This window comes from Falco naumanni, chromosome 1 (assembly GCF_017639655.2).
Source record: "Falco naumanni isolate bFalNau1 chromosome 1, bFalNau1.pat, whole genome shotgun sequence".
Lineage (NCBI taxonomy): Eukaryota > Metazoa > Chordata > Aves > Falconiformes > Falconidae > Falco > Falco naumanni.
The window spans coordinates 9,427,448-9,440,701 of record NC_054054.1 but is presented as its reverse complement, the minus strand read 5'-3'; the positions used below and the strand labels follow the sequence as shown (position 1 = coordinate 9,440,701).

General features: G+C 37.6%; 1 protein-coding gene across 3 annotated transcripts in view; it reads right to left on the bottom strand.

Moving 5' to 3' along the window:
- PCDH10 (protocadherin 10) overlaps positions 1–13,254 on the bottom strand; it is a 37,729-nt gene that overhangs the window by 18,378 nt on the left and 6,097 nt on the right. For all 3 annotated transcript variants that reach the window (XM_040617011.1, XM_040617087.1, XM_040617179.1), the window contains exons 3-4: positions 12,644–12,750; positions 3,867–4,172 (exon numbers count right to left, since the gene is read on the bottom strand). In XM_040617011.1, the coding sequence (XP_040472945.1) occupies positions 3,867–4,172; positions 12,644–12,750 (413 nt within the window). The remainder of the gene's footprint in view (positions 1–3,866; positions 4,173–12,643; positions 12,751–13,254) is intronic.

Genomic DNA, 13,254 nt, shown 5'->3' with positions numbered 1-13,254 from the left:
TTCATGCAGTCTCCTGTTCACCTCATGTCCCTACCACAGCTTGGCTAAATTAATCAGTACTAAGCTTTTGCTTTGACTTTGCATATAAATATTTTGGTATTTTTGCCGTTATGCTATGTATTTCTATGGAACGAATAGACTGGCTAGAGCAACATAGTTCTATCATTTTTGTGTTAGGGTTTTGTAATACTTTTTTAGTGTATTTTCAATTCAATTCCTTTTTACAGCCTGGCATTTTATTTCCTTCTTGCTGGCTTTGTACACTAGGGAACTTTTTTTGTAGAATTATTCCATGGTCTTTTTATCTCACAAAGAGTTCAAATTTCTCATGGTAATATACATTGCCTTCCTGACTTATCTTTTCAAAGGCTCTGTACTGAACGTACCCACTGGAACAGTGCAGGAATCACCAAGCAGGCACAAACTTGAGCAGATACACTCATATGGCAAGGTGAAAGTTCCATGTAGAGCTACCCGCTCATATTTGTAGCTATTGCGCTAATGACACAGCTTAAGCAAGTAAGTTCGCTGTTCCACCACACTGATGCTGCTCTGCCGCCTTTGATTCCAGAGCGAGTGAGGCCAGAAGCAGACCAGGTTCTCTGGACCATGCTTCACTGCACAATGTGGACATAACGTAGTCTATTAGAGACTTGGCTGACCTAAACCATGTTATGGCATCTGCAAATACAACCACCTTCTTCTCATTTCCGTTTCTAGACAATTAATTTTTTTAACTCCATGGATTTCCATATAGACACTTGGGGAATTCCACTTCTGCTAAAATGTTCCATTTATCTTTACGATTTTTTTCTCTTGGGCACAGAGATTCTGGTAATGCTTTGCCCTCTGACAACGCTTGCTCACTTTAGTAGCTTTTTCTACTACACAGAAGCTATGCTAAAGGGGTTTTTTTTTTGACAGTTCAAATACACTATATTGATTATTTCTCACCCACTCTATAAAAATTCTAATAGACTGACAACCTTTCTGTGCAATTTTCCTGAACGGGTGCCAGCTACCTTGTTCCTAAACCCCCCAAGTTACAGTTTTATGTCCTATGCTAAGGTTTCTCACTGATTTCTAATTTACAAGATCTGCTACTACTAACTTCTTTGACAATAAACATATCTTCTGGCATTCTTTGGTTACTAGCTTTTGTTAGAACTGCAAATTAAAGAAACACATAATCCACTGACTTCTTCCTATTTGTTTTAGTCAATTTTTTAACAACATCCTCTTCCATGATTCAGTCTTGCACATTAATTTGGAACGGTTACCTGGGATGGGTGGCTTCCTAAATATGCCTGGCTTTCTCCGTCCTTCCTCTGGTAAATACAAATGCAAAGAAACAGCTGAGAATCTCTGCAACATCCTTGTCCTCACTAACTGCTCAAGAGACCATCCAACTCTCTCCTAGGTTACCACACTTGACACTTTAAAAACTGTCTATATTTATTTGCATGCCTTTGGCTATTTGCTCTAAGAAGTCCCTCTTGTCTCCACTGATTACTATCCTAAACTTTACTGTCTAGAAATTAAGCTTTTTTGGGACCATTTTGCTTAAGAATCTTTCCTTTTTTTTAAGAGACCTTTTTAGTTCAAATAGATTTTGTATTCTGCAATACACTTTTTCTTCTTTGATACTGATTTTTCACATGGCCATTTTCATACATGCTGCAACTTTTTATACAGTATTTTTGCTGAGTATGAGGGTTCTGTTTCATACATTTTAATCACTTCTTTAAAAAAAAATCATTCTACTGACAAACTGATTTTGATATGATCTTCTTTGTTAAGGAGCTGAATTCAATTTTATTACAATTGCAATTACTCACTGGCTCAACTAAAGTTCCTTCCTGAATCAACTTCCTCTTATGCATTCCTCTTGCCTTACTTATTGAATACATTATTAATAATGAATTATTTACTCACTGCTACAACTACTGTGCTTGCTTGCTTTTCCTTGCTCCTGCTATTTGCTATACAATTTTAATCTAAAATTTTACTAAAGAAAATATTAAATAAGCAAAAATAAAACACAGAAATATCACTCTTGTAGCAGTTTTAGCTTTGAGGTTCAAAGATAAAAAAGCAAACCTAAATCTGGATTCTCAAGTGCAGGTTATATAATACCACTCCTTTACATTCTTTATTTCCAAAATTTTACCTCCAACTTTTTATGCCCTTGTACCAGAAAAGCGTAAAATATAGACCAATGTCTCTATGTAAACACATTTTTCACTATATTTATGCTAGCTGAACAGAATTTTAAATCCTTAAACTATCGACAAAATCAAAATGTTATTGTTATTTCAAATTAAACTCCCAGGCCTAGAAGAAAACAAAACAGTACTACCATTGCGGTGTCACCAGATATACCCGTCATCGTAATGCACATCCTCCATCGGAACTCTTGTGATTAGACCATCAGTGCTACAAAACTCAAATGTTTAACTGAAGTGATAGAGATGAAATCAGTCCTGCTAGGTCACAGTTTAGTACTAAAGAATGTTGCTTAGAGGTAGATGATGGAAGAGCAGTTAGGGAAAGACAGAGTCATGAGTCATTAGGTCATGACTAAGTGAAATTTCACATTGGTCTTCAGAGTATGACCAGATGACTGACACCTGGTATTTTAGCTTACACAAAATAAGCTGATTGTCTCAGGATAGGTTTTTTTAGGAATGGCTTTCACATATCAGAATTGGTATCCAAATTTAGAAACTTTCAGTAAAGGAAATCTAAAGATTGAAGTGGTAAAGAGACCTCTCTGAAGGACTGAAATACCTGGACAACTACCAAAGAAGGGAGAACTAAGCTGTCTGTGCTGAGAACGATCTGTAGCAAAGATATTCACATGCCAGGACTGCCAGGGTAGCACCTTTCAGAACAACTAATTACTTTATAAAAATAAATAAACTAATACCATTCAGTGAGGAGGGTTTTTTGGTTGTTTTTTTTTGTTTGTTTGTTTGTTTGTTTTATCCCTGACCTGCTATCCTAGAAGACTTGTGTGTGCTGCTTGAAAAAGGTTCGGTATTGCAATGTTAATGTCTTTGGCTTATTTGGATGAGATAAACATGTAAACTCTTGAAGTCAAAGAGATTACAGTCTCTAATAAAATACAGAAGGCTGCTAAACAGAATGAAAAGACATATTAGATCAAAGTATTACTCAAGGGTTCTACAACTGGCTCTGACTCGAAAAGGAATTATGAAGGTCTTTTTGAGATCTATCACACTCTTTCATGCCACCCAACCATAGCCAAAGGGTGACTAAAGAGAGAGGCAAGATTTTGGAATAAGACAGGCTGCACAGAGGAGCACTGACAAAAGTAAATACTGTGTAGGCTGAAAGATGATCAGACTGAAGGCACAAAGTTCTGTCTTCTTCCTTCCAAACCCTTAATGTTAACTACGTAAATAGTTACTTCAAAATAACACACATACTGTTTACTCACAGAATACTGCTCAGTCATAAAAAGAAGCTCCTAGGACAGTTCTCTCAACTTAATTTTAGTCTTAAAAAACGTTACCCTGGCAATGTCAACGTTTAAACCATCTATCCAAGAAAAGTTTGAAAATAAACCAGCATCAGAGAACGAAACTGAGCAACACCCACGCTAATATCAGCTGATACTTTTGTTGTTGACAATCATGCCACACTAAAGACAAGCAAGGTTTGTCTTTTTCTAAAAGCATTGAACAATGCCTTCTTCAGTGGTGCCTGAATCCAAGAGAAGCCATTTTCCCCCACTGCTTCTAAAATTGTGTCTGTATTATTCCTACTATGAATAGCAGAAAGAGCTAACTTTTATTCCCGCAAAGGGAACACTTTCATACAGCTTTTTGAATAGTACTTACTCAAATATGGTGGTTTGTAAGGCGCTCGTGTATTAGACAGCAGTCCATCCAACTCCTTCCTCTCCAGAGTGTTGTGAAGGGCCTTCTCTTTGCCGAAGGTGGAGAAGGACCTTTCTGCCCCCGGCTGGGCTTCTGGTGTTTCAAACACTTCAGTGTCTGGAACGGAGTCCATGCCAGGTACATGGAGATTGCTGCGGTAATCTGCAGCTTGGCGTCCATCAGATGGAACAAAGGAAGGCATCCAGCACCGATCCGAGTGGCCCAGTGCTTTACATTCCTCCGTGCAATTGGAGAAGAGATCCATGCCTGCAAGCATGAGAGAAAAAGAAACTATCGATATAAGCTTCAGCATTATGAACAGCTGCTGGCAGATAAGAAACATTATGCGAAGAAAAGAGAGAAATGGAAAGAGAAATGTCCTAAGAACTTCTTCCACTACTTTCATTTCCTCAACAAAAACGAAGTCCAGTCTTCAGAAGTCAAAGGCACCAATTAGTAAGCAAAAGTAAATGCCAGAACGTCACACACACACAAAAAATATCACAAGAGGAAGGGTATTGGTGGCCCTCACAAAATCACTTGCAGATCTCAATGTATAGAACCCATTCCTATAAGGTTCCGTTCCGCTTGTGGGTTCACGTCCATGGTTCACCAGTTGAAAACAATTGTTTTAAGAACATGAAGGAATTGTTTCTACATAAATGTACCTTGACAAAAGAAATTAAGTGCCCTGACTGAAGAATTATGGATTTTATTTATGAAAATGAAACATTAATGAATCCTATAAAGGAACTATCTGTGCCTACATTAGTACACGGATAGAGCCTATTGATATTAAAAGCAAATCTTACAAACGAGGAATCCAGCTTCCAAGTGATCAGGATGGCCTATTTAATCAATTGTTGCATCGTTCTTTCAGAGATAGTTTTCATCGCTACTGCAGCGGTCCTTACTATCATCAAGTCATCCAAGTAATGGGACAGAATCCTATAATAAATCACTGTAATTAGCGGTACGAAGGTAGCCGTCGTCCGAGGTGACATGGCTGTGGATACTATTGACAAAATTGTTAATGCCTCCCCTATATAAGCAAACACTTGTCCCTGCCAACACGGAACTGTTTGCTTACAAATCCTTTAATGCTATTAAGATTTCAAATGACAAGCTATGTTTCTATTGACTACCTTCAGATTGGCCTCCCGAAAGAATATTTCCTGTCCGTGAGTCACTAAATTGTTGGATTATACTTGTTTTGAGAGGAATGGTGTATCAAATCACAGGCACACAGTAAAATAAATACCAGCATCTCCAAGCTGATGTTCAACATCGCACAGAAAAGCAGAGCAGTAAAGAAATATCATTTTCTTGTATTTATAAAGAGAACTGAGTGTCTTAGAATAGGTGTATGTCAAAACTGAACTAAATCTGTTATAAACATTGCATTTACAAGCATTGCATTAGAATTACAAAAAATGACACTACTTGCAAGAGAAACAGGAAAAAATCTTGAACAGCTGTAATAAGATTCATGTAATGTAGCTCATTCACCAGCCAACATTGTAAAGAACTGGATTAGCTTGATCTCCAGCGTGAGGATTAGTATTAAGAATTCTACCACTGTTTTGAACCATAATTTGACTCATATTAGTAATATTTATGCAGTATCTCACACTACAAAAAACAATCTCTTCAGCAAGAATCTTTCTGAGCTATCAACAAGTGCTTGCATACTAAAGGCAGTCACTTAGAAAAAATATGAAGAAAGAAAAAAAGCTTTTTATCTCAGATTAATCTCACTTGGTAATTACTTTATTTTTAAATTAAGTAATATACAGTGTTAGGTCCAGTTTTGATTAGAACCTTGCATTGATAATTGGCATGAAGAAGTCTGAAAATAAATTGCTGATCAGTGAACTGCTGAAGAATGCAAACGTGAACTGCAGATATGATTAAGGAATCAGATTAAGATCATCAGACAAGGCGTACAAATTGTATAGTTCTAAATTCCATAGCGGTAGTAGCTGTCAAAGACTGAAAAGAAAGATTTAGATGCAGTCTTCCCAGAAAGAAATTTATGTATAAGAATGCCTATAAAATCGAGCATGTGTGTTATCTTATGTATTGAAATGTCTGCACAATAATATCTCTTATGCAAGAAAAGACATATTTTATGAATCTAATTTTTTTGCCATTCAGAAGATTTAAGTGACAAGTAACACAACATGGTTATTTCAATTTTCAGATTTCCTAGCAAAGCTACATGTAAACAACAAACAGCCCTACTTTTAAGAGGAAAATTATTACAGTTATATTTTGCTAACAGTGTATCAGCGACCATTCATTCAACACTTTCTGAAAGACAGCAGGGGAAAGAAAGAATTACAGATAAATATTAATTTTATTCTTTAGTCAATGGGGAGGGAGATATGATAACATTGTTTTTAAGATACATATTCAAAGATAGACCCTTTTTTGACCTTCACAGATTTTATTTCCCCTGGAAAACTACCCTCCATTTTACTATTTCGTTTTCACATCAGCTGCTAAACTGCAAAATGTCTCTACCCAAATATTTTTTTTTAGTTCCCTTTTGAATACTGCTTGTCTAGTGCAGTGCACTGAATAGTATTATATAACAGCTTATTAGAAAAGAGATGTTATAGCCACTATAAATCAGGATTTTGAATAAACAAAGTAATGAATGCAGGGAATATAAAATGTAAGCTTGTATGGCAAACTTTCCTCCCCCCCCTTGAAGGTGAGAACCTGTAAAAGAAAACAAAAACATACACATATACATATGGATTTTAATGTACACTCTTGGAACACACAGCTAGAACGTAAATGCTTTCTTAGGATGGGAACAAAATGTTCAGAGGCCTGGGTTGGGTATTGTTCCCACTTGAATCAGTCACAACATTCCCTAAGAGTTTAATGGGTGCAGAACCAAGCCCTTGGTTTTAGTATTTTGACAGAAAAGAAATTCGAATTAGGAGTCTTATTTTGAAATCCCTGGGCATCTACGTATATTTAAACTGGCAATGATATGAATGCTGGCTATTCCTCCTCCACCTTTTTCTTGTGGGTTGTGGTACACAATTCTCTGTTTCTAACTGAAAAACATTAAAAACGGGGGGAAAGGCTACTTGCTGTTTTCCAAGGAGGAAGGATATATCATGGTAAACAAAGTAAGACAATTCAGCACAGAACTCCTTCATACACCAAGAATCATGTTCTTGATTTATAACAAAAAGAAATGTTCAGCAGTATAACACTTCCACCTCACCTCCCTCATAAATCTGGTAATACATATGATCCTTCAGAACTAAATTATCCATCATAATTGCAAATCCACATTAAAGAAAAATGCTTTCTATTTTTCACCTAGTTACCATATTAGAACTTGCATGCAGATAAACTGGGATTTTAAAGGTGACTCTGAACTACACATTTCAAATGCCATTTGTGGATACAAATAGGTAGTATAGTGCACTGAAGTGCTTAACAGTGATAAACATTGCACTGTTCCAAGCAGAGCATACATATAAAAGCTCACGGCAAAGGCCACTAGTTAATTCATATTTGTTCAAGTCTTATTACTAGGTAGGCCAGTGGGCAATAGGAGCTCTCACACAACCTTAACTTTGCAGATTTTGAAGGACAACAAGCCCTGCCCCCCCCTTCAAAGAAAACAAAACCTAGGAAAGGAGTTAAAAGTTACGGTTGACATCTGCACCTGAATGTCCTGAACTCAGGTGCTTGGAATCAGGTACTTGGTAGTGTTGCGTTTCTGAAGCATATTCCCCATTTGCTTCCATCTCATATTTCAAAAGGAGAAAATCCGAATTTCCGTGTGCATGAGTTCTAATTGGTATGAAAGACAGTTTAGTGCTAAGCAAAAATTAGGCCTAAAATAATTTTAAAATAATGTATTCTTTCTTAATTTAATTAAGGGAAAAAGAGCCATACGCCAGGCTTTTAGAGCAACGACTGAACGTGTTCATACGTATTACTGAGTAAATGATGTAATAAAAAGCAAAAAATACAAACTAAATGTTGACAAAGTATTTTTGTAGTACTGTTATTGACAGGTTTTTTTTCCCTAATTTGTAATTTTTTCAGAACTTTGGCTTTTACTTGGAATTAAATGACACTACACTTTCTGTTTCTTCTGCGGTAGTTTTTCTTATAAAATCTAGTTAGATGTGAGATAGGCATGATGTAGGGAACCAGACCTTCTTTTCAGAGCTCCATCACCAGAAAAACCATCCATTTGGTTAGATTATCCTTGAGCAAGTTACTCATTTCCCCATGATTCATGTCTTGTGTCAGTAAATATGGATAATGATGTTAACCTCCTTTGTAGAAGACTTTCTCTACTGAAGAATTGGACTTTACGAAACAGAGTTATTATCATTCTTTCTTGCTAAGTAATTGGTGTGCGCCTCGGATAAAACTGACTTCATCTGCATGAGAACATGAATAAAGACTCAAACATCTTCAATACTCAGCTCTTCCAAATCTCAACTTCAAAGCCCTATCTGAACCACTGAGATGTGAACATTATTCAGCACGCAGCCACAGGAAAGAAGAGAATAAAAGAAAAAGAAACCGCCCTCAGCTTGAGTCAAAGCACTTTTCTAAGCCATTTTCATGTTCACTCTTACTTTATCCGAGATAGACTCTTAGCCCAAGTGATCTTCAAAACAGGATTTAGTTGTCACTCTGCACAGGCTCGGAAGGAATTCTGGTTTTCTCTGTCCCTTTATCACTAAAATTCTTCTTCTGACTTCTCAAATTCTTCTCCTTATGAACACCAAAATATCATAGCCCTTCTGTAATCATGCATACTAACCCCCTTGGGGTTTACCTAATCTGTACTGCAAAGGTGTGAGGCAGCATTTCACCCTGTGCCTTTGTATCAGACCCCTATCGATTCCCTCCATAAAGTCCACTAGGGGAAACCTAATTTTAGATCTCAGCTGGTCACCACCGCATACTGTCCAGTACTGCACAGAGGAGATTATCCAAAAAGCTGATGCATTTTCTAGTATATACGTGACAGTCCATTTACTTAGCTTCACATCTCAGATATTCCTTCCTGAAGTGCATCTGAGTGAGATGACAATTCAAAGAAAAAAAGTGAAACACAGGTAATATTGTGAAGAACTCTGCATGTTCAGCTTGAGAAAGCTGAGCAGCTACTGAGCAACCATATGAAATAAGTTGATGGCATGAGTCCAAATCTTACAGGACAGGTGTCTAATTATACAATTTAAACATACACACATGCAGAGTATTAATTGGCACCCAAGCTGGCAATTTCACAAGGGAGGCCAAGAATTTAATCAACCATGGGAAATAAACTAACCTCATGCTTAGAAATTACTCCTACAGAACATGATTGAAATACAGTGTGTTAATAATAGGTAGTAGTGCTGTATTAGTTGCATTTGTTCTACAACAAACAGCAGCTTTTGTCTCAACCATTTTCAGACAAGGAAGAGCACAAGTAATTAGAACACACACTTGGGGCTGGAGAAACCCCTCTGTTTGCCAAAAATTTCTTGTGCTCCTTCACCTTTGGAAAGCCATTTTCCAAAAAGCTTGCATTCCTATCCCAGTCAATGAAACGACTACTTAGTCCATGAAAATTAGGCTCTTGAGTATCTCACTGCTTGCCATTCCCTGCTAAATCGAGATGACAGTACTTTTGTACTTCATGGATGTTAAGGTAGAGAAGAATGTGGGTAATTACGGGGCGTCCAGGTGGTACTTTAATGGGAACAAGATGAATCCTTTACATACATTCCAGCACATTTGAAACCATGATTAAATCACCATTAAGAAAATGTATTTTTTGAAAATGAACTAGAATCTTATTTCAAAACATAATAAAACATTTTATGATACACAGAACAGCTTAGTTTGTATTTTTCCCTAAATAATTGTGCAGGGTAAGTCTATGACATAGTGATAGATTTTCATCCTGCATATTTTTCTTCCCAATTAATAATTCCCTGTGACACTCAGCTTGGGTAGCAATGGATTACTATAGAATAGCTACTTGTGTGCCACAGGGCTGTTCACTGGTGACAGTAATAGAAGTCATGTACAGAACAGTAAAAAGATGTTTTGCGAGCAGAACACCCTGCTGACTAAAACTGGTACGGAGTGAACTTTATTTGTCAATGTGAACTATCTACTAAGTATTTTTGGATGCAAATGTAATGCTTAAAAAAAAAAAAACAACAACAAAAAAAAAACCCCAATGAAACCACATGATGCTGCATGGTATCAGGTAACTTCTTGAAAGAGACATTCCAAACTTCTGCCATGCTATCAACCAATGTGCTTTTCTTCAATAATTTAGAAAGAATTGGTTATAGAGCACCAGAACAACTGAAAAACTGAGAAGGCATTCCCTCAGGTATTTCCTATAGCCACTTGAGATCAAACAAGATTTATGCTCCTTTTTTTTTTCTCATACAATTTGTCACCAAAAGCTAATAGCAAGAATGATGTTTTCATATCAAAATATCTTGTCATCGCTGAGGTCAAGGGGCACTTTCTTTACATCACAACAGGATTCAGCCCAAAACTTACAGGAAAATTATATTATATGTAAGTAAAAGATTAAAGCAGTTTCTGCAGAGATTTGTTTTTAAATATTTATTTAGAACTAGCCATAAAAAAATCGTGCATGCAAATTATGCTCAAATCACAGCACCAATATATTAAGTTGGAAGTTCTGTGTATTTGAGGTTTCAGTTCCGTTAATTGTGAGTAGACCAAACCTAGTTGTCAGCTTTCATTACTTCGTATGTCAATACCACTGAAGACACAAAAGTTCATACATCATATCAGATTCTTAAATGATTTGAAATGATTTTGAAAGTATAGATTTTTTTCCCCTAACTTGATAAAATTGAGAAGATGAAAATGAAGAATTTACCCAGCTAAGGACTAATGCCAAGTTTGACAGTAGTTCCAGTGTTCACACCCGAGATGGACTACTTTTAAAATGGAGAGAAAGAATAAAGAGCAGAGGCACAACAATAACAACACTGAATGCATCTAAAAGAAAATAGCTTTCAGTTGATGTGCAACTATATGATTATATTCCCACCATCAGTCAAATCCAGCCCCTTCTGCAGATGTTTATTCTTTTCTCTCCTGTTTGGTTATTATGGTTCATTATGTTGAGGGACTAAGCTGATTGAAATGTTCATTGAGATGACTGCTGCAGTAAAATGCGTAAAAGAAAAAAAAAAAAGGAATGCAGGGAGGGCAGGAGGAGAGGGAGCTTTTTATAACTCACTAGCACTGATTGCTGCATCAGAAACAGTGCAAAAGAAAGGGTGGGGGGAGGCTAAATACATGGCTTTTTAAAACAACAATAAATCATACGCCATATATAGGCCAAAAATGAAAGAGGCTCTGTGTTCAGATGTAAACTTCTGGCAAGACCTGGTTTGTTGTCAGGTTCCCAGACACAAAATAGACACTCTGTTCACTTAGCATGAAGCCCTGCAAGAAGCAGGGAGCTCCGGAGACTCTTGGCTCTTCTCAAGTCTCATTAGGTCTGCATATTAATGACTTGCAGCAATATAAAGGGGCCCTGTAGCAGCCTCCTCTTCCCCTGGTTTCTGGGTTTCCCATCGTTAAGGGCATAGTGACTACAGCAGCAAGAAAATAGAGGACATTAACAGAGCACGCGGGTGAGGCAGCACTGCTGTGACAGTACTGGGTCCCTTGCCCTGGTATCTTCTAAGATGGGGGTCATGAAAAAAAAAAAAAAAAAAAAAAGGGATGACTTGAGAGACTCTGGCAGTATAGTGTAGGACACACTTGTAGCAAATCCTTACACATGAGAAGAGCACAGAGGAAACAAGGGGAAAGCAACCACCGTGCTGAATCAAGACACACCAAACCTTTGCAGACTGTGGCAGAGAAGAAAGCGCAAACATTTGTGGCTGAAATGCAGTGTGAGGGTGAGAATGAATTCCAGTGCATAGGCTCCAAACAAATGTCCCTTTCAGAAGACGACTGACAGTATGAGAGCAAAGACAGCAAGCTGTACACATGGGAATAACATTACAATGTATAGTATATATTTTCTAGGAGATTCAAATCACGGTCTTTCAAAGCATTTCTTTACTTTGTCAGGACAGAAAGAAATGTACTTAAGAACACCTTAGCCTTATTAACATGGAGATCACTTATACGATATGGTGCCTCAATTTGAATTAAAAAACAATCCTCAAAAAACGCTGAAGTATTACACATTCAGAGCACCCGACGTGTCTCTGCTCCCCAGCAAAAATCCTCACAGTCTGGCTGTCATTCAATCACTGGGTTCATTCTTTCCCTTGGGAACTCCCCCTGCACTTCACACTGCCATGCCAGTTGAAGTGCCTGCTAAACAAAATTTCCTAATGCTTTAAAATTCTGCAAGTCTGCCGTTGAAAACAAATGCACTATAAAATGTACCAACAACTTTGTTTTAGCATGCAGGAAGTTTTGCTACAGCAGATGATGCAGAATACCATACCCCCGCCCCCAACCAAACCAGTAAGATAAGCACTGGGAGTGAAAGGGGTTCAGAATCGCCTCCTTGCTCAGGTAATGGTAGTAGCAAGCTGACTTAAACCCAGCCTCCCATACAATAAAATCGCATTATTTACGCCACTCCTGTATTATATTCCTATAAGTAACTGTTCTTTCTAGTCTCCCTGCTTAAAGATCTACTATTTCCATTCTCTTATCAGACTTACCAGAGGATTGACCTCGATTAGTGGCATCATGATCACTGTCTCCTTGCTCACTGTCTCCATGACCACTGTCCTTAGAGCTTACTATGTCTGCTTCCTGGAATGCAGAACTAGACACAGAAACAGCTTTACATTAGAATAAACATGAAAGAGGAACTCGTAAAACATTCTTCTGCCATCACATGGCCAAACACGGTGCTGCATTCACCCGCTCCTGCCTGCTGCTCTGCTTCTGCAGAGGTGCTCTGTCCACCAAAAACCAAACTGGCCTTTTCAGACCGTGGCAGTCTGGCTGAAACGGACAGCAGGCATCATCACTCCACCTGGGTTTCATGTCATCGGTACAAACAATTTGGTAGCATTTACTTCAGCTGGATAGATAAATTTTAACTCAGGGAGACCATTGTTTTCTGGAAGACCCTACAGAAGCATTCATAAGTATTTAAAGCACGTTTTAGACTAATACAAAATGAGATTTTGTTCTCTTTTCAGTTGGTTTTGAAACCAGTTCAGAAAAGCCGTAATTCAAACTCCTTTAGTCGACAGCATACATACGTTCAGTTTCCCATTGCTTTACTACTATTTTACATCCGCAGTAAACACATTTCTGCGCC